The 21659-nt window shown below is 39.0% G+C and overlaps 1 protein-coding gene across 1 annotated transcript in view; it reads right to left on the reverse strand.

The window, feature by feature from the left end:
* The window catches only part of Enpp1 (ectonucleotide pyrophosphatase/phosphodiesterase 1), a 77879-nt gene that overhangs the window by 13529 nt on the left and 42691 nt on the right, over positions 1 to 21659 (reverse strand). Inside the window, exons 6-16 of the mRNA XM_012951436.2 lie at positions 20901 to 20998; positions 18413 to 18492; positions 18136 to 18255; positions 16116 to 16225; positions 14115 to 14180; positions 13760 to 13832; positions 10016 to 10124; positions 8235 to 8366; positions 5017 to 5048; positions 3448 to 3575; positions 634 to 703 (exon numbers count right to left, since the gene is read on the reverse strand). Of these exons, the coding sequence (XP_012806890.2) occupies positions 634 to 703; positions 3448 to 3575; positions 5017 to 5048; positions 8235 to 8366; positions 10016 to 10124; positions 13760 to 13832; positions 14115 to 14180; positions 16116 to 16225; positions 18136 to 18255; positions 18413 to 18492; positions 20901 to 20998 (1018 nt within the window). The remainder of the gene's footprint in view (positions 1 to 633; positions 704 to 3447; positions 3576 to 5016; positions 5049 to 8234; positions 8367 to 10015; positions 10125 to 13759; positions 13833 to 14114; positions 14181 to 16115; positions 16226 to 18135; positions 18256 to 18412; positions 18493 to 20900; positions 20999 to 21659) is intronic.

Raw genomic sequence — 21659 nt, forward strand, 5'->3', positions numbered from 1 at the left:
GTGGAACTAGTAAAAATTCATATTACCTGCATTGTGTGTATGCTGTGGTTACACTATGATAAAGGGGAACTGCCATGCACAGTAGGCTTTCTGGGTATTGCTTTCACTGTCATTGCACATGTAACCCCAAACAACTAAGATGTGTCTCTTAGTTTTACTGTAACCCTTGGTTTGACAATCAGAACAGAATAAACGATGAAGTGTTTTTAATTTATGAAATGGGATATATGCTTCACTCTGCCCACCTCATACAGTGCTACAAGGAGCAAATTAGGTAATTACTGTAAATATATTTGGAAAAGTTTAAAGTGCTAATTAAATGTAAAATATTATTTTCTTTAAGAGCATGAATATGATAACCTCTCATCTATCAAATCTTTAACCATGGGGCAATACATTTCATAAAATACAAAAGTATGCAAAACAATTATTAGAAATTTAGTAAAGATTTGTAATTATGTTCCATGATCATGTAGCATGAATATAAAATATTAACAAAATCCTCTAATGTTCAAAACAACAGTCCTAATAATTTTCTTTCCCGACATAGTTATAGCCCATGTTTTTGCCCCAAACTTGACATAACAGGCTTCTTCAAATGAGCCTTTTTCTAAGTATAAAAGTTTTACCTACTTGCATGTTGGAAAACAGATTGTCTGACCCATGAAATCCACTTCCACAGTATTTTCTTTCGGAAGGACTCCTAATTTGACATATATGAATTAATAAAATGAATTATTTACTGAACATAATTTGATTCTCATGTCACTATTTTTTTGAGGCAAACCTAACATGCACAAGAGAGAAAGAGAGAAGAGGGAGAGAATTGGCATGCCAGGACCTCCAGCCACTGTAATAGAACTCTAGACGTGTGTGCCCCTTTGTGTGCATAAGTGACATTGCATGCTTGCATCACTGTGCATCTGGCTTTCGTGGGACCTGGAGAGTTGAACATGAGTCCTTAGGCTTCATAGGCAAGTGTCTTAACTGCTAAGTCATCTCTCCAGCCCCTCTATTTTTATTAATTAAAAAATTAGTTGCTACTTTTTTTTTAAACCAACGAGAAATAAATAAAAGCATGTGGCTTTGCAATATCTAGCTTTTGCCTTTTACACTCTCACAGTTGGTTTGTTTATGAAATAAAAGACAGGTGTGATTAACCTTGAGATAAGGATAGAAAAGGTTTTGAATCTGGGTTGAATCTTCCATGACCTTAAACAATTTAATTATATTCATTTTGTTTTAACTTCAACTGTAAGTCATTTATAAAAATTACAAATAATATTTATAATATTATAATAATTTATAATAAATAAATTTGGCTTGATGAAATACTCCAGACATAATTTTTAGATAGTCACTAAATATCACATTCCTCCCTGAGGTGAGGATTATCCCATCTTTTATCTTCTACCCTAAAACCAGATCTCCAAATAGAAAGGAGAAGGTGGAAACTGCATTGAAGTCATTGTGGTTCCCTGCTTAAATATGGTCTGACAGGGACACTTATCATGACTGGCCTTATGATAACTATCAAAAGAATTAATGGACAAGTTTTGAGATATTAAAAACATTAATCATCCAAACAAATTGCTGAATACACTATCACATGGAGGTTTGTTGATGGCCTGGTTTACAAGCAAACCATAACTGTGGGGCTCGGGAGATAGCTCTGTGGATACAGTACTTAGCATTCAGAAAACAACTGCAGGGCTGGAGAGATGGCTTAGCAGTTGAAGCCCTTGCCTGCAAAGGCTAACTAACAACCTAAGTTTGATTCCCCAGTACTCACGTAAAGCCAGATGCGTGTATCTGGAGTTTGTTTACAGGAGCTAGAAGCCCTGGCATGCCCATTCTCTCTGTCTGTCTCTCTTCTTTCTATCTCTCTCTGCTTTTAAATAAGTTAAAAAAAAATAAAAATCTATTTTTTTAAAAAAATAACAACTATATATAATAAAGACAGTTGTGTCATAAGATTTAATCAATATGGATACAAAAGGCCAGAATAACAGTTCTTGGGTTGTAGTGAACCCCTCTCCCCAGGAGACCTTTGGCAATGACTGCACACATGTTGGACTATCATAACTAGAGAAAAGATTCAATTATGACTAAAGCAGGTACAAGTTAGGGATCTTGACAAATACCCCACAGTACACAGGGCAACACACCATAACAAAGTTTTATTCAAATCAAAATGTTTATAAAGTTGAGAAACCCTGGGTTAGAGTGAAGCAAATTCTATTTGGGGAGATGGCTCCATGGGGAAGAGCTCTTAGGTACCAACCTAAGGACCTGAGCTCAATCCCCAGCACCCACATAAAAAGCCAGATGTGTATATGCAGACCTGTGGCCTTCGCACTGAGGGTGTAGACAGAGGACCGCTGGGCTCACTGATCAGTTAGTCTAAGTGAAAACTGGCTCCGCGGCCTGTGAGAGACTCTGTCACAAAGAAATAAGGCCAACGAGTTATAGAGGAGTACACCCCGAATCTTCCTCTGGCCTCCACCTGCATCTACATAGGGCATTTTCATCTGCACACATATACCACAGCATACTCAGACACATGCTACGTACCATATACACATCAAAAAAAAAAAAAAAGGTAGGAGAAAAGAAGAGAAAATAACAGAAGAGAAAAGAAGGGGAGGAGAGGGGAGGGAGGGTGGAAGGGAGGATGGAAGGAAGGGGAGAAGAGGGGCGGGGAAGGAAGAGGAGGGGAGAGGAGGGAAGAGGAAGGAAGAGGAAGGGAAGGGGAAGGAAGAGGAAGGGAAGGGGAAGGAAGAGGAAGGGAAGGGGAAGGAAGAGGAAGGGAAGGGGAAGGAAGAGGAAGGGAAGGGGAAGAGAAGGGGAAGGAAGAGGAAGGGAAGGGGAAGGAAAGGGGAAGGAAGGGGGAAGGAAGAGGAAGGGAAGGGGAAGGAAAGGGGAAGGAAGGGGAAAGGGAAGGGGAAGGAAGGGAAGGGAAGAGGAAGGGAAGGGATAGGAAGAAGAAGGGAAGGGGAAGGAAGAGGAAGGGAAGGGGAAGGAAGAGGAGAGGAAGGGGAAGGGAAGGGGAAGGAAGAGGAAGGGAAGGGGAAGGGAAGGGGAAGGGGAAGGAAGAGGAAAGGAAGGGGAAGGGAAGGGGAAGGAAGAGGAAGGGAAGGGGAAGGAAGGGAAGGGAAGGGAAGGGAAGGGAAGGGAAGGGAAGGGAAGGGAAGGGAAGGGAAGGGAAGGGAAGGGAAGGGAAGGGAAGGGAAGGGAAGGGAAGGGAAGGGAAGGGAAGGGAAGGGAAGGAAAGGAAAGGAAAGGAAAGGAAAGGAAAGGAAAGGAAAGGAAAGGAAAGGAAAGGAAAGGAAAGGAAAGGAAAGGAAAGGAAAGGAAAGGAAAGGAAAGGAAAGGAAAGGGAACACAATGGTTACCTTGAATTACTAAGAGATCAGACTGAGTTTGCCTGGGATTATCATAACTTACAATGCCAGCTGCCACTGAGGGTCCAGATAGAATGTCAACTGCTCAATTCTGTCATTTTTAGCAAAGTGCAAACGCTTGGGTAAGAAATGTTTCAGGTAAGGCTTGAAGTGCTGGTTTGGTTCCCGGCACTGAAGTTGCAAAAGACACAAAGTCAAAGAAAACAACAAAACTATCTGTTATTTACACATTATCTCAAATGTAAATGTCTCTTCACAATATTAAATTCAGGTGTACTTTGTTTCACAAATGTTTTACCAGCCTATGCAATAACTTAGACAAATAAGACAGGAAAATAATGGGTCTTGTAATTTACATAATTTGCAAAAATATAATAATCCCAGCTAGCTGAAACTTATTGGACAGTATAATTCTTTTTCTTTTAATATATTTTATTTATTTATTTGAGAGAGAGAAAGAGGAGAGGGGGTAGAGAGAGAGACAGAGAATGGGCTTGCCAGGGCCTCCAGCCATTGCAAACAAACTCCAGATGCAGTTGCCACCTTGTGCACCTGGCTTATGTGGGTTCTAGTGAATCAAACTGGGATCCTTTGGCTTTGCAGGCAAACGCCTTAAATGCTAAGCCATCTCTTCAGACACAACAGTACATTCTTTTTTTTTTAAAATTATTTATTTATTTATTTGAGAGCGACAGACACAGAGAGAAAGACAGATAGAGGGAGAAAGAGAGAATGGGCGCGCCAGGGCTTCCAGCCTCTGCAAACGAACTCCAGACGCGTGCGCCCCTTTGTGCATCTGGCTAACGTGGGACCTGGGGAACCAAGCCTCGAACTGGGGTCCTTAGGCTTTACAGGCAAGCGCTCAACCGCTAAGCCATCTCTCCAGCCCACAGTACATTCTTACTGCAGTAAAACCCCAACACTCTGGACCGTGTCACATCCTTTTCAAAACACCTTGTTAAATGCAATAGTAAACGTTTTCTTCAATAGTTAACATAGAGAAAATATAAAATATGGTATGTATACCTCAGCACGATGACAAAACTTACTTTAAAAATAGGTATTTTAAAACAAAACAACAAAATGGGGCTGTAAGTGCACCTGAATGGCTTGCCATAGCCTGGCATCTCTATGCTCTGGGCTCACTGGAGGACAGGCTGGAAGAAAACAGAATGCTAACAGCATTCATGGAGGCACAACTATAGGTTTTCCTCATATTTCAGTTGTTTGTGGTACTATCACTTACATTTTGCATTTCAAAGAAATAAATTCTGAAAAACTAGAAAACCTAGATTATTGAAACATGGCTTCCAAGAATCTTCAAAAACTTGCAAGCTTTTATATATGGGCCCATATACTCAGAAGATGTGATCACATAATTCCAAGAACAGATACTCAACCTTTTGTCAAAATGTGTATTACAAAGTCTGGGGATGCAGCTCAGTGGTAGAGTGTTCCTTTGTCATGCAAAAAACCCCAAGTTCAATGCACAGTACTACACAAAAATTAATTAGTAAATTATAATCTATGGCCATAACACTCTCAATGTGCCTGATCACCCACATATATACACTGAGAAAAAAAAAACTAAGTAATGAAAAAGTATACTCACAGAAAGATTTCTGGCAATTCCTTCATAATTAACTGCAGAAGACAAACATAAGAATTAATGGCTGGTGACATGCTACAAATAATAGCAAAAATAATACAAAAATGTATATTATATTCAAACCCTTTAATCAAATGTCAAAGCAGATTTCAAAAAATTCATTCATCATCTAAATATCTACCCATACATCCATCTAGATCCATTACCATTTTATTGTTTAAAAATATATATGTTGGGGCTGGAGAGATGGCTTAGCGGTTAAGTGCTTGCCTGCGAAGCCTAAGGACCCCGGTTCAAGGCTTGATTCACCAGGACCCACATTAGCCAGATGCACAAGGGGCGCACGCATCTGGAGTTCATTTGCAGTGGCTGGAGGCCCTGGTGCGCCTATTCTCTCTCTCTCTCTCTATCTGCCTCTCTCTCTCTCTCTCTGTCATTCTCAAATAAATAAATAAAAATGAATTTAAAAAAATATATGTGTTGATTGTAAGCCATATGCACAAGGGGGCACACACATCTGCAGTTTGTTTGCAGTGGCTGGAGGGCCTGGCATGCCCATTCTCTGTCTCTGTCTCTCTGTCTCTCTGTCTCTCTGTCTCTCTCTCTCTCTCTCTCTCTCTGCCTATTTCTGTATCTCTCCCTCAAATAAATATAAAAGGTAAAACTAATAACAAAATCAAACATAAAGAATCTGAGGAGGGAGATTCTAAAATTGGTAGGTGCTGAGGGGCAGTTGGGGATAGAAAGGGATAGGAATCAACAAAAACAAGTTGCCAGAATGAATTATACCTAAATCTGTGTGTACCAACTAAAAATATCTGCATACCAACAAAAAATAAAATAAAAAATTTTTAAATAAAATAAATAAGCCGGGTGTGATGGCGCACGCCTTTAATCCCAGCACTCGGGAGGCAGAAGTAGGAGGATTGCCGTGAGTTCGAGGCCACCCTGAGAGACTCCATAGTGAATTCCAGGTCAGCCTGGGCTAGAGCGAGACCCTACCTCGAAAAAAACAATAAATAAATAAATATATATATATATATATGTGTTGAACTGGAGTGATGGCTCAGCAGTTAAAAGGTGCTTGCTTGCAAAGCCTGACTCTACGGGTTCAATTTCCCAGTGCCTACGAAAATCCAGATGCACAAAGTGGCACATCCATTCTGTGTTTATTTGCAGTGACAAGAGGCTCTGATGTGTCCATTCTCCACCCCCTGCTTATAAATAAATAAATAAAAACATTTAGAATATATGCTTATATACATACTGCAAATACATAGACATATTCCAAATGTAATGGTTTTCTCTAGAAAGGAGAACTTAGTTGTAAAGCAGGGGATCTATGATTTTACTTTGTCTATTTTAATATTCAATGGTAATTCTAGGATTTTTGAATGAGGTGCGAACAATCAAAAGGCAACTAGATTAGTTTAAAAGGTACATTTAAATATTGGATTTAATGTCCTTTGTGCTACATACCAATAACTATCTAGTTGTAAAAATTCCTTTATATTTCATTTTATCTCCATATAAATTTGATAAAATTATCTAGATAAAAGAATATATATTGTGTGTATAGAAAGAACTGGATATATAACTCTTGCTTTAACTTGGGATATTGAGAGGCCTAGCTAGAATGGTGTGGTTAAGGCTTAGCTATCTTATCCCAAACATCTCTTGAGGATGTCATATTCTATATGGCTTCTATAACAGACTTTATAATAATCAAATCCAGTATCCATAGGAGAGTGACCTCCCACAAACAGTCAGCATGATCAGATGCCCAAGTGCCATGAGAAATGATGCAGTACTTACACATAACATATAGATGACCTTTAGTATATTTTAAGCTATCTCTATGTAACTTACAGTGCCTTATACAGCAAAATACATTATAAGTAATTACACTGCATTGTTTAGAGAAGAATGCCAAGAAAAATATCTGCACATGCTTAGAAGAAACAGGTTCTTTTTTTCCAAATATTGTGATCTACAGTTGGTTGAATCAACAGACTTCCATGGATCCTTTGGATATGGTAGACTGACTGTACTACTTTCCCAAATTGAAGCAAAGAAACTGCCATTGTGCATACTACTTTGTAAATCCTTATATAACCATTTTTTTTCTGCAGTGAAATCTACTTCTCTTCATTAACATTCAGCGGCCTCTATTGAAACCTATTTCACTGCAGAGCCCAAACCTAACCCAATTCTGATAGCTCAGAAAAGTTTCATCTTCCATTTCAAAATCAATTATATCAAAAAGATAAACAAAATCAAAAATATCTAAAAGGGGCAGCAGAGGTTGCAAAGAGTTATGAAAGTCTTAAAATAAAATAAGAAATGGCTTAAATTTCTTGGCAATTTGTGTTCCAATGTGGTCAAAAGGAAATGTGAAATTTCCTCTCCTCTGTATTAAAATATAACTTCTGACTGTTTTATGAAATGGTTTAAGAAAGTCATTCTGAGTACAGGAATCAATTGCTTATTGAATTAATAATCTCTAACAACACTATTCATTTAAACAGAATATTCTAACATAATATAAGGTACTTTCATGGAAATTCATTAATAATCAAGTCTTGAGAAATACAATTGAATTTTTCCCACGAACTTCCTATGAAATCTTATGTAAATCAAGCACACATTGTGACATGACATCAAGGCTGCCGATAACACGCTTAGTTCATAAATATCAAATGGATAAGTGAGTAGACATTATCCTCACATCCAGTCCCATAAAATTCCCTGAGGTACAAAATACCTCAATTCCATCATGGCACTTTGATTTCCTTTAGTTTAGACATACAGTGACTTACAAGGATACATTCCTTTCCTACCTGGGTACGTGGTATGTGTGTGTGTGTGTTTGTATGCAAGCATGTGTGTGTGCGTGTGTGGAGGTTGGTGATAGTCGTCTTCCTTTACCACTCTCCATCTAATTATTATCATTATTATTATTTTTGAGATAGGGTCTCTCACTTGAACCCAAAACTCCTCATTTTGGCCTGACTAGCTAGTCATCTTGCCATGGGAATTCCCCGTCTCCCAAATGCTGGGATCACAGGTGGGTCACCATACCCACCAGGTGCTTACATGGTTGGTAGGAATCTGAACACACATTCCCAAGCTTACGCTACAACCACTAAGCCATCTCCCCAGCCCCAGTGAAAGTATTCTTAACAAAATCGTATCTTCGGTTGTTACAGATATACACTCACATGAATAGTATTTATCTGGAACATCAGAGGGTCTCAGTCGAGCAGCAGGTCCATAGACAACTTTAATATTTTTAACATCCCCCAGGTATTTATTCAGATACACATACTTCTTACAGCTGCCTTGCTCCATGCCTAGGACAAAAGAAATTGCAGACCACATTGCAACTTTGCTAAAGCATTTAATATACAAATCAGAACTTCTTTCACTTCTAAATTTAACTAATTACATATGTATAATTCAGTCTTATATTAGCTGGATATCAGAGGAGACATAAAATTTCCCCTATAGCCACCACATCATGTTTTTCAATACATTTTCCCCTTTCCCTCACCCAAAAGTTTAGTGTTTAATATGTTGTTCCTTCTCATGTGCTTGTCTAGAGGGAGGCCTTATTACAGTTGAAGGGGTAATTGCACTGGTAGCATATGTGCCATTGTCCCTATACAACTGGGTCCTTTTTAGCATGTAACACCTTAGGACTATTCCTAAAAACAGGATTTAATAATTATTTCTGAAGCAAAAGCCAGCAATAAGAACAAAAACAAACAGAAAGAGCCTACTTTCTACTTCCTTGATTAGTTGGCACTTCTCTAGTCTCAAGGCTGAATGTAAATACATGTCATTAAAACGGCATTGTGAGAAAATGAAGTATTATCACTAATAATATTTCACTCACTCCAAAGTCATGCTAAAGTGCACTGAGAAGTTGTGGAAGAATCTGTTTCAATTTAAAATAAAATTATTAACAAAATTTAACATTGGAAAATTGTTTGTAACTATTTAGGGCTAGAGCAATGGCTTAAGACACTTGCCTACAAAGTTAAGGGACCCAAGTTCAATTCCTCAGCGCTCATGTAAGCCAGCTACAGAAGATGGCACATACGTCTGGAGTTTTTTGCAGGGGCTAGAGGCCCTGATGTACCCATTCTCTCTCTCTCTCTCTCTCTCTCAAATAAAAATAAAATAAAATTTAAAAATTTAACTATTTAGGGCTGGAGAGATTGCCTAGTGTTTAAGTTGCATGCCTGTGAAGCCTAAGGACCCAGGTTCAATTCCCCAGGGCCCATGTAAGCCAGCTACACAAGATGGCACATACATCTGTAGTTAGTTTGTAGTGCTGTAGGCCCTGATGTGCCCATTCTCTCTTTCTCTCTCTGCCTCTTTCTCTTTCAAATTAAAATAAGATAAAAATTTAAAATTTAACTATTTAGGGGCCTGGTGTTTAAGGTATATGCCTGTGAAGCTTAAGGACCCAGGTTCAATTCTCCAGGTCCCATGTAACCCAGATGCACATGGTGGCGCATGCGTCTGGAGTTCATCTGTGTGGCTGGAGGCCCTGGTGTGCCCATTCTCTCTCTTCTCTCCCTCTCTCTCTCTATTTTTATATTTTAAAAATTAGCTATTTAAATCCTTGTGTACAATTTTCCCAAATCACAAGTTACATGTATTATGGTTGATAGATGTATTATGGTTGATAGATTCATACGTTTATTTGAATTCTCTGTTTTACTCATACTTTATATTTAAGGTAAAAAATATTTCCACAAGAAACTTTTTTTAAAAAAATGTATTACCTATACCATTCAGAAGAAATTTTTAAAAAAATCATCAAGTCAGGATGATCCTCAGTGGAATGGAGACAGGGAAGAGAATGGTACCAACACATGATGTGTCCATACAAAGTTTCTACTTAATAAAATATATATAAGAAAACAAAAATCATTAAGTAAACTTTTTAAGAGACCATTCAGCCCAAGGGTAGATGATGTATTCAGATTACCATGATCTGAAATGAGGATGAGGTTCAGACATTTATGTAAGTTCAGCTCTTTCAGACCATCCATCAGCATGCCCACCATGCTGTCGACCCTCTGCAGAGCTCTGATGACCTGCAGATGGGAAACAACCTCGTGTGATGCATTCATAAGGAAGGCTATTTCTGCATGAAGCTATCTCTACTTAAAAGCATAGGGAAGAGGAAGGGAGAAAAGGAGAGAGGAAGATAAAGGTCTGATGTGCGCAACTATGATAAACTAGTTCACACTGGGCCAACACTGCTATTAACAATGGAAGGATCCAAATTCTGTATTTGTTCCACCATACATATAAGGGTGATATTAGTTTATCCAATGATCTTCTCTTCTCCTAAATTCAAATGCTGATACTCAGACTAGACACAATTTCAGCCAAAATTATACTAGCTCAAGGCTATAGTGGCTGTCCAGTGACCAATGCGTTCTTAATTACCATTTTATTTTTTACCATCAATTTCTTCTTGAATTTTCTGATCCCTTAGATGGGTGGCTGTGTGTGATATTTCCTAACTGTCAAGAGTGTTGAAGTTATTCAAGTGATTTTCCTCATGGTTATATTTGTTTAATTAAGAACTCTAAGGAATGGAAGACTTACTTCCATACCAACTATATGATATGTGCATGTAATTGCAAGGGCATAGACTCTACTGATTTGAGTAAGTTACTTTTTGGCATATTTCTTTTCCTCTCTCCTTGTAAAGCCACCTGGGGGGAGTTCTTGAGCAGTTTTGCAAGTGCTTCGTGTAATATATCAACTCAGTTTCATCTTCATTTGCAGTCAGTATATTTCACTTTAACATGAGACAAGCTCCTTCAGTGTGGTCTTTTATTCACTGAAAGACAGCCAGACATCATGAATTGACATTTTAAAATATTAAGATAAGGTGGGTTGTGAGGTGTTAGTAATGTGAAGACTTTATAAGTTGATGAATGTGATCTGAAACACTGGGGCTTGTGGCAGAAAAGCAGGCACTATGGAAAATCATTAATGAATCAGAAAAGCTGACACGGATCTTAAAACTTACTTATGAGATGTGGTAATCAAACAATTACAAAATGACCATTAGAGATGTTTCTTGTACCCAAAGTCATGTGGCTTAGCGGACAGTGCTCAGAGGGAAAGGAGGAAAAGTCCCACGGTCTGTCTGTTTGAATCATGACAGTCGTCACGAGCACGGCTGTTGGACCCAGCGTGACGTGGCTGCATTGTTGGGCAGTCATCTTCACAATGCCATCTCTAGGAGGCTTCACTGAAGGAAAGAATCAAAGCAGGGCATGGTGGGGCTGCCAGCCGCAGTGGGCCATTGGAGGTGGATTTTGGTGAAAAGAATATGAAGAGCAAGAACTTTTGCTCTGTGCAAAATTATGTGTAACAATGAGGTTTTCAGGTAGAATTATCAGTAGGATGTCAATGGAGAGTGAGTGGGGACTTCAGCACTGAGAACAGGCATCATGAGGAACACATCGTTTTCAATAGTATGAGGTCTGTGTTGAGTATTGTTCATTGCAGCTCTGCATCCTGCTGGGTGCAATCGCACACCAGCATTCATGATGGGCCAGTTTCTCTCCCTTTCCCCTTCTCTTTTGCAGGTGGGCATGTGTCTGTGCATGCGTGTGCAAGTTTATATAAGAGTGCAGTTATGTGTGCACACACATGCAGGCCGAAGGTCAACCTCAGGCATTGTTTTCTAGGTGTTGCCCACACTTTTGAGACAGGGTCTTTCACTTGGCCTGAAACTTACCAAACAGGCTAAGCTGGCTGGCCAGTGAACCCCAGGTATATCCCTGTTTCCGTGTCCCCAGCATTAGTCTACAAGTGGACACCACCACGTCCAGTTTTTTGTTTTTCACTTGGGTTTTGAGGATTGAACTCAGTTCCTCAGGTTTGCCAATGGAGCTGTTTCCTCAGACCTTTCCCTTCTTGTGTCTGACGTGAAAGCAACACAAAACACTATTTACTTTCTTTGAGGGACAAGTCTAGGGTACATACAGGGTCCAGAAAATCAAGGGAAGGTGGTTTAGGCAATCTAAAGTTGAATGAAAAAACAAAAGGAGTATGCTCTTCTCTCCCTTCATTCTTTCCTACATTCTCCATATTCTCCATTTTTTTCTTCCCTCTCTCCATTCCTTCTTTGTGTGTGTGTGTGTGAGCGCACATGCACACACATGCGTGCATGTGTGTGTGTATATAGCATGCACACATACACGCACAAGTGTCACAGAGTACATTTGGAAACCAGAGGAGCTGTGTATTCTTCAACTTCTCTGAGACTGGGTCTCTTGGAGCAGCAAAAGAGTGGGTCCCATGAGCTTCACTTTCTCCTGGCTCTGCCTCCCACTGTCTTGAGTGCACTGGGATGGCAGATAAATGACCCACTTTACATCTGGCTTTACTTGGGGGTTGGGAGTTGAACCCAGGGTGGCAGGCTTTACAAAGGAGGGTCTTTAACCACTGGGTCATTTCCCAGTCCTCCTTCCTTCTTCTTACATTGCATTTAGCAATATTCTGTGCTTAGACAAAACAGCACAAACAGAGCTACTCAAAAGCAGGGCTCATAAGAAAAGGCTTTCATTTGAACCCTGTGATGAAGAGTCCTCAATACTCACCAACTATCTAGCCTGGGCCACCTGAGCCAAGGAACTGACATGAATTTGTGTGTAAAGCCCTGGCTGCTATGAAAGAGTCTGTTTTCTAGTCTCGTATGCTTTAGAATCACAGGATGCAAAAGACAGCGAGACCAAGCATCCTGGAAATAATTCTTCTCCCTTTTATCATGGCCAACAGTATTCATTCCCACATCCTGAGTTTTCATTTCTATTCATATCTTTGGTCACAGATAAAACAAATATCAGGAGAAAAGCCAACTTGGAAGTACAAAGAAAGAAGCTCAAGTCATTTGGGGCATAAATGCTTCCTGTGTGCCAAGTTAAATAAATGACAAGATCGCATGAACTCTGAAAGCAGTTGTGTTGTTTGAAAGCGGTACATGGACTATAACTATGGTCTGCACCTGGCTAAGTTCCTGAAAGAATGGCAGGTCAAACAAGATATCAAAATTATCATCTTTAATCTGTGAGCAAGTTTCCTATCTCTAATTTCCTAGCACTCACTCAAGAAGGAATGATTATTTGCCTATTTCTTGACTTACGACAAAAGTCTCCCATGCTTCAGAGTCCAAGAGATGATAGTATGAATTCAGGTAATGAGTTAGAGACATGTTTTTGAAGAGAAGCATTAGGAGGGACTGGTTCTGGTATGTGGATCATTATCCTATAATTTTATAGAGAATTAAAGTCTTTCCCATTTATTCTCATAAAGCACTCAAGTATCTAAAGTGGATAAAGAATTTAGCAATGAAAACACAGAATTTTGCCAAGTACAGTGGCTCATGCATATAATCACAGCACTTGGGAGCCTGAGGTAGGAGAATTGCCAGGAGATTAAGATCAGCCTATACTACAGAGTGAGACAAACCAGCCTGAGCTACAATGTGAGATCCTGGTCAAAATAAAAAAGAAAATACAGAATTAAAATCAACAGTTCAATGGAGCACTGAAGACAACTCCCAACTCTAGTATAATTGTGTCTACTACTCACTCTTTCAAGAACTCATAGTGTCTTATAGAATGGTCTAGAAGCCACCTTAAAAGCGAGGTTCAGTTAGTTACCAGGTTTAAGACAAAGTAATCACTGACGAAAATGTACTTACTTCACTGCTGACGGGTCCATATGAATGACCTGAAGAATCTGGTTCTTCTAAATACAGAGTGTAAAAGTGTGGTCTAAATCAAACAGTATCAAAATGTAATATTTTACGAACACATTGAAAAACAGAATGGAAAGAATAATTCAACAGTAGCTAGTGAAAAAAAAAAACTCTATAGCACTACGGTAACATCATTGAACTTGCTGAGAAATAATTTACATGTATAGTACTCTTCAAAACAAAGCTGCCTCTATTTGGATACAGGACATCATTAATGGACAGTGAAGTTTCATCGTAGCCTATGTTTAAGAAGTATATGATTTTGATAAAACAAAGGAGAAACTGATTGACTACATACCTTTCATCACTAGGGAGCTGCAGCCACTTAAGAACAGCTAAAATCCTTTCTTCAAATGGTACCGAACTATAATTAAAATTAAGAAAAATGAAACAAATTTGTGATCATTGTATTTTTAATGATAATTTGTTTTTGTTTTTTAAATTTTTATTTATTTGTTTATTAGAAAGAAAGATACAGGGGCTGGAGAGATGGCTTAGTGGTTCAGGTGTTTGCCTGTAAAGCCAAAGGACCTCGGTTTGATTGCCCGAACCCACGTAAACCAGATGCATAAGGGAGCTCATGCATCTGGAGTTGGTTTGCAGTGGCAGGAGTCCCTGGAGCACCCATTCTCTCTTTCCCTCTCTCTGTTTCTTTCTCTCTCTCTCAAATAGATAAAAATAAAAGTTTCTAAAAAAAAAGAAAAAAGAAAAAGAGATACAGAGAGAGAACGTCAGGGCCTGAAGCCACTACAAACCAACCCCAGACACATGTGCCATCTTGTGCATCTGGCTTACATGGGTTCTGGGGAATCAAACCTGGGTCCTTAGGCTCTGCAGACAAGCACCTGAACCACTATGCCATCTCTCCAACCCTAATTGTCTGTATTCAAAGATAGGTATATGTTTCTGATTGGAAATAGTATTAAACGATACAGAAGAAAGTCAATGCATCTGCTGTTTTCTATGTTTATGAGAGTTTTGTTTGACCTGGGCTGGATGGCAAATGCTTGCAATCCTAGTACTTAGAAAGCTGAGGCAGAAGAATTACAGTCTCAGTCCAAGCTGGCCTATATAGCAAGAATCTGCCCCAACTCACCTCCAAAAAAGAGTTTCACTTGCAATAAAACAAACTTTTGAACAAGTAAATGTTGTGACTGAGTTTTAAAAAGTGCTTGTTTATTTATTTATTTACTTATTTTTGAGGCTGTCATCCTTGCATCTGGCCACTGTTGTTGCCCATCACATGAAGAGCCGGTGTGTTCACGTCCTTGATGACGGGTACCTCCCAAAGGTACACTCGCTGATGACTCAATGCACTTGGGAAGTGGACACCAGAAGCACAAATGACAGCTCTCTAGGTGACATTTCTGCAATAGAGCCCGTTCTGGCTTCCTTGGGGCATGGATTTTGTTTACACAGCTGCCCAGCCCCAGGGACAAGTAATGTTGTTCCTACTAGACCTTGACAAGCCAGAGCCCTTCCTCACCAGCCACTGAATGTCTCCCACACTAACGTAGTGCTTGACCTCCTCAATCCCATCTGTGGGATGAAAGCCACTGCAAATGACTAGGAGCAGGATGGGAAAACCATACTTGACACATGCGGTGTATGCTTGTCAAAGAAACGGCTGCCCTTTTCTTGCCTTGGGTTTGTGATTTTTATTTTCTGTCTGTTGTCCTCAGATATATTATACTGATTTTCCAAAACAGATTTCAAAAGTATAAGATTATTTTGGAGCTCTTGCTAAAATCAACTAAATAAACTCTTCCTATGGGCTGGAGATGTAACTCAGTTGGTACAGTACCTGCCTAGCATGTGTGAGGCCCTGGGTTCAATCCCCTGCACTTCATAAACCAAGTGTGGTAGCACACATCTGTAATGACAGCAGTCAGGAGCTGGCAGCAGGGGGATAAGCAGCTCAAGTCATCCTCAGTTATACAGTAAGTCAAGACCAGGCTAGGCTAATAAGATCCTATTTCAATCAAAAAAAAAGAGAAAGAAAGAAAGAAAGAAAGAAAGAAAGAAAGAAAGAAAGAAAGAAAGAAAGAAAGAAAGAAAGAAAGAAAGAAAGAAAGAAAGCTGGGCATGGTGGCGCACACCTTTAATCCCAGAACTCAGGAGGCAGAGGTAGGGGGATTGCCGTGAGTCCGAGGCCTCCCTGAGACTCCATAGTGAATTCCAGGTCAGCCTGGGCTAGAGTGAGACCCTACCTCGAAAAACCAACAACAAAAAAAAAATAGTCAAGAGAAAAATGAGCTCTTTCACAGTACAACCACTGGAAAAGTTCACCTGTACCTACCCATTATACACTTTGTAAATGTCTGGGAGAATTCCATCAATTTCCACATCTGATCCAGGCCAGAAAAAGGTGGCAGACCTGAGCTGCTGATATTTAGCTGTGACCCAAATCTAGGGAAGGGAATGAAGAAACATTAGGTAATGATACCAACTTTCACCTCATAGGAAAGGTGTGCACTCAAGCAACCACAATTCATTCCTCACAGGTGCTAGTGTTTTAAAGGCCAATATGCTCCAGCAACTAGACCACAACAATCATGTTTCTGGAGGAAACACATTTAAATAAACTAAACCAAGTGAAACTAAAAGAGATAGACATGAGCCAGCTGTCAATTCCTAAAACTTCTAGAGTTGTAGCTCTTTTAAAAAAAAAAAAAAGGTTTTTCTTGAAAGAAAAATTTTCAAATCTTTATGTCTTTATTCACAGTTTTGCTTATGTAATTCACATTGAATAAGCAGTCTTTACTGCCCATCACAGTTCTAAATAGTATTCCTAAAAGCATCCTGAGCTAGGTAGCAACTTAATCTTCAGAACAACACCAAGAGACACAATATTCTCTACAGTGCAGACCTGAAAGAAACGGACAAAGAAAGACTTGAAAGTCACACAGCTGTAAATGTCAGCAATAAAACCTTAATTCATACCCTACAAGTTAAACATGATGTACTTTTTCCTTCTAAGAGTAATAGCAAGGTTATTGAAATAGACTTTGTATAATTATTCTGGAAATTTACCAAAAAGTAAAAAGGAGAACACATCTGAATTATAATCAAAACATAGCATTCTATGGGACTGGAGAGATGGCTCGGCAGTTAAGATGCTTGTCTGCAAAGCCTAAGGTGCAGTGTTTGATTCCCCAGTGCCCACCTAAAGCCAGATGTACAAAGTGGCACATGAGTCTGGAATTTGTTTGCAGTGGCTACAGGTCCTGACACACCCATCCTCTCTCTGTAGCTGCCTCTCTTGCTCTAATAAATAAATAAATAACATATTTGTTAGAGCCACCTTACAAATACCCATGCATGTAAATGAAATCAAGGTTCATAAACAAAGTAGGTTTGTACAAACCCAAATTCTTTACTAATAAGAGCTGCATATATTTATGAGATACAGTGTAATATTTCAATACATGTATATGAAATGTACTGACCAAATCAAGGCAGTTAGTATTTCTATCTCTCTATCATTACTTTGTGTTATTTAAATTTTTAACATTTAAGGAGTTAAAAATATTATCTACTTGGATTTTATCATAATATTAGATGTGTATATATATATATATATATATATATATATATATATGCATGGATATATATGTCAAATTATCATTGTACCCCATAAATATATACAATTAAAATAATATTTAATAAAAACATGAGCTGAGGAGATAGTTCAGTGGTTAAAGGCACTTCCCTGCAATTCCTGCTATTCTGGGTTTAATTGTCCAGTACCCTTCTAAAGCCAGCTGCATAAAATGGTGTATGCATCTGAAGTTCACCTGGAATCCCCTACTCTTTCTCTCTGCTCATAAATAAATAAATAAAAATATTTTAAGTCAGACATGGTGATGCCCGCCTTCAATCCCAACACTCAGGAGGCAGAGGTAGAGGGATCACTGTGAATTTAAGGCCACTCTGAGACAACATAATGAATTCCGGGTCAGCCCTGAGCTACAGTGAGACCCTACCTAGGAAAACCAAAACAAACAAACAAAAAAAAGAAATGATTTTTTATGAAAACAATCACCCTAAAATATTACTACATGCTTTTATGACAATAAAGAAGATTAAGGAAGAAAAAATGCCACAACCAAAACCCATCTCCCAAATAAATTGCTATTTTATAGTCATACAAGCCGATATTGTTAATGTCAACATTCACCTACATTTACAAAATAACATCCAAGGCACAGGGTATAAAATAAGTTATTAAAAGCTCCACTAAATGTTTTTTTTTTCCCACTCAGATAAAAATAAGAATAATAAACTTTTTCAGTAGCTAGAACAAACAGGGAACTTACTGGCACTCCTTTGTACCATTCAGGATTAAATTTCTCTTTACTTTTCAGTGAAAAAGAAGCATTCATTTTTGGATCATACATTTTGTTGTCAATGATGCCATGGGATTCTGGATAAAGCCCCTAAAACAGAAGAAATGCAGACTTTTGTCTCATATTATAGAATGAGCTCTTTTGTTTTGATCTGGAATTGAATTATTCTCTTGACACACATGTTGATTACACCCTCCTCCTAACACACCCTCTTGTGAACACACACTAGTGGAGATGAAGTGCTTACTGTCACGATGCTGTAGTGGTTGGGGAAGGTTTTGGTAGGATACACTGGTCTCATGTTCTTAGTATATGTCCCACAGTTTTCTAAACAGAAAAAAAAAAAAAAGATTAACATTGTTGTCAAGCACATCTTCCTCATTTAGCTTTAGTTCTAAAGCAATCTAACTTAAAAATATAAACTCATTATTCCAGAGGAGATGTAATGCCAAAGAATTCAGAATGAATTATAGAGCAACACTATGACTACACATGTAGTGTTAAAGTGACTTTTTCTTACTGAAAAATTAAAATAATTAAGCCAAGTACTTCTATGTTGATCTAAAACATTAAGCTCTACATGGACAAGTTGTAGTAACACTTGACGCTTATAAGATCTTAGTGCTTAAAGATCTAAATCACAAGAGCGAGTAAGAGGAACAGTCTGCAATGGCAGGTAAATATGTAAATTGCAACCAGCTGAGAGAAGTTAGTGGACCTCTGCCGTCAGTGTTCAATAGCTAACACCCAGAAGCAGCTGGATGGCCACGTCCCAGGCCACACAGCCAGAACCAGCCAACCCAGGACGCATCATTTGGTTTCAAGTCAGGCCAAGTGTGGAGGTCAAATATGCTTGGCAGACGAGGTTCTGGTGCAACCTGGTGTCTTTCTCCTCTCCCACAGCCTCTACTTCTGGGCCTGGATGGTATAGCTAAGTTTTCAGGATTTCAATTCTCCACAGTGCCGCATGAGTCTCCATTCTTCACGGCCTTCCTAAAGGCTCGGTACCAGAAACCGTCCTCCAGGTATCCAGTGATATACTAAAGCTATCTCTACTTTGATTTTTTTCCTTAAGCTTTGCATGTGCGTACCTGAAGCTCCTTAACTTTGAACTCAGGATGCCATGTATGGTACCATGGAGAGTCTCCTTAGGACAGTAACAAAGGGCTGGTAAAACCCTCAAAGCCTACGACTTGCTAGGAATGGCAGAGCTTTCTCCATGCAAAGCTGTTTTTATGCCAAATGACTACTTTGCAAAAATCTATTTTCCTCCTGATAGAAATGAAAAACTCAAAGTTTTAAATGAAGACACACACACACATACATACATGCACGCATACATACATACATTTATTGGGAGTAATTTTAATGTTAAAAACAACCTCATATACTCAAGTCTTGGAAACACTTTAGAATTCCAGAAAACATTAAAATAACTGTATTTAACTATTTCCACCGGTCCAGTAGTAACTACTTCAATATTGAACAGTGACAGCAGAGGTCCAGAGTCTTGACATCAGTACAGGATCTGCTCCCTTTCCATAGTAACGAGCCAACTGACATCCACCCTGCTGGGTTATTAATGTGATTTAACATTTTGGCTTCAATATAAAAATTATCCCACTGTTCCATCAGTAAATTGAAAAACAGCCATTCAATGAAATCTCTGATTATGCAAAATAAATTGAAGGTAGGTATGATGGCACATGCTTGTAATTCTAGTGCTGAGGAGATGGAGGTAGAAAGGTCATGAGTTCAAGAACATCCTCCACTAAATAACGGGTTAATTCAAGGCCAGCCTGGGTTACCGGAGACCTTGACTCAAAAATACAACACACAAAAAACCCATGAAATTAAAAAAGAATTCAGGCTGGAGAGATTGCTTATTGGTTATAATGTTTGCCTGCCAAGCCAAAGGTCCCAAGTTCGATTCCCCAGGACACATTAAGCCAGATGCACAAGGTGGTGGACATGTCCAGACTTTATCTGCAGCAGCTAGAGGCCCTGGTGTGCCCATTCTCTCCCTCTCCCTCTCTCTCTCAAATAAATAAATAAAAATGTATTTTAAAACAAGAATTCAATTTTACCTAAATGATAAGAACAGTACTAGTAGTCTATGCAAGTAGTTTATTGCTTTCAAAACCTTCAGCTTTTCAAATTGCATTTTAATTAAAATATATTTTAAGTTTTATTTATTTGAGAGAGAAAGAGGGGGAGAGAGAGAGAGAGAGAGAGAGAGAGAGAGAGAGAGAGAGAGAGAGAATGGGTGTACCAGGGCCTTCAGCCACTGCAAATGGACTCCAGACGCATGTGTCATCACATGCATCTGTCTTACATGGGTCCTGACTCAAACCTGAGTCTTTGGGCTTTGCAGACAAGCAACTTAACTCCTAAGTCATCTCCCCAGACCTCAAATCCTATTTCTAACATGAGTAATCAGAAAGAATTATATAAGATAGTTTTACACACAATAACGCAAAATTATAAGAAAGAACAAGTATGTGTAAAAATGGTGAAGTGTTAAAACCTTAAGTGCATTATTTTAGAGGTATCTACAGGGCAGCGTCCGAGTGGCCACACTATTAACACTAGAGCCCTGGCTCCAGGCTCAACATGTGGCAATGGAGGAATCTGGAGGAGAAGTCGGGTTTGGCCAGTACTTTTCCAAACAGGACTGCCTTCCTCCTCTATCACCAAAGTCGTGACACTCCATAGTCAACTCTGAAGTTACTCACTTAGTTTGCTAATAACAGGAAGAAGTCCACCCCAAGTGTGTAAATATTCTGCCCTGAATCCATCCAGAGAAAATAAGAGCATAGGAGGTGAGTCAAACCTGGTAATGAGAGAAAAAAATGGATAAGGAGGCAAAAAGAAGACATCCTATGAAGACAGACATTCTCCTTCCCTCCCTTAGCCCCAGCCAAACCTCACTGAGATTGGGGTGCAATCTGCCGTCAACTGATGAGACACCAAGTACACTCATAAGATAATTTGCATGTATTCATATTCATACACATATGTGACTACATGATACACAGATTATCTACAATCAAATAGTATTTACTAAGTATCCATACTGACTTGAGCCACCATGAAGAAAACATCACTCATAGATTCTGCCATTCCAAGTTTATTCAAATGGTATTAAATGTATAACAGTATTTCTATAATTTGTAAGGAAAAAAATGTTGACAAATAGCATTACCTGAATTACAGTTTCTCCTTTTATTCTGAACAACTACTATCTCTACTTCAATAGATGGTGGCTCATGCAACAGAAACTATGTATTATATTTAGGGTGGGGATTGTTAGCATGCGGGTGATCAGGCCCAGGTCCCTGCACATGCTAAATAAGTGTTCTCCCTATAAGATACATCTCTAAACTTATATTTAGTTTAATATATTTTAAAGGTGTAAATATTTGGGGCTGGAGAGATGGCTTAGCAGTTAAGGCGTTTGCCTACAAAGCCAAAGGATCCCAGTTCGATTCTCC

This window comes from Jaculus jaculus, chromosome 9 (assembly GCF_020740685.1).
Source record: "Jaculus jaculus isolate mJacJac1 chromosome 9, mJacJac1.mat.Y.cur, whole genome shotgun sequence".
In the NCBI taxonomy this organism is placed as follows: domain Eukaryota; kingdom Metazoa; phylum Chordata; class Mammalia; order Rodentia; family Dipodidae; genus Jaculus; species Jaculus jaculus.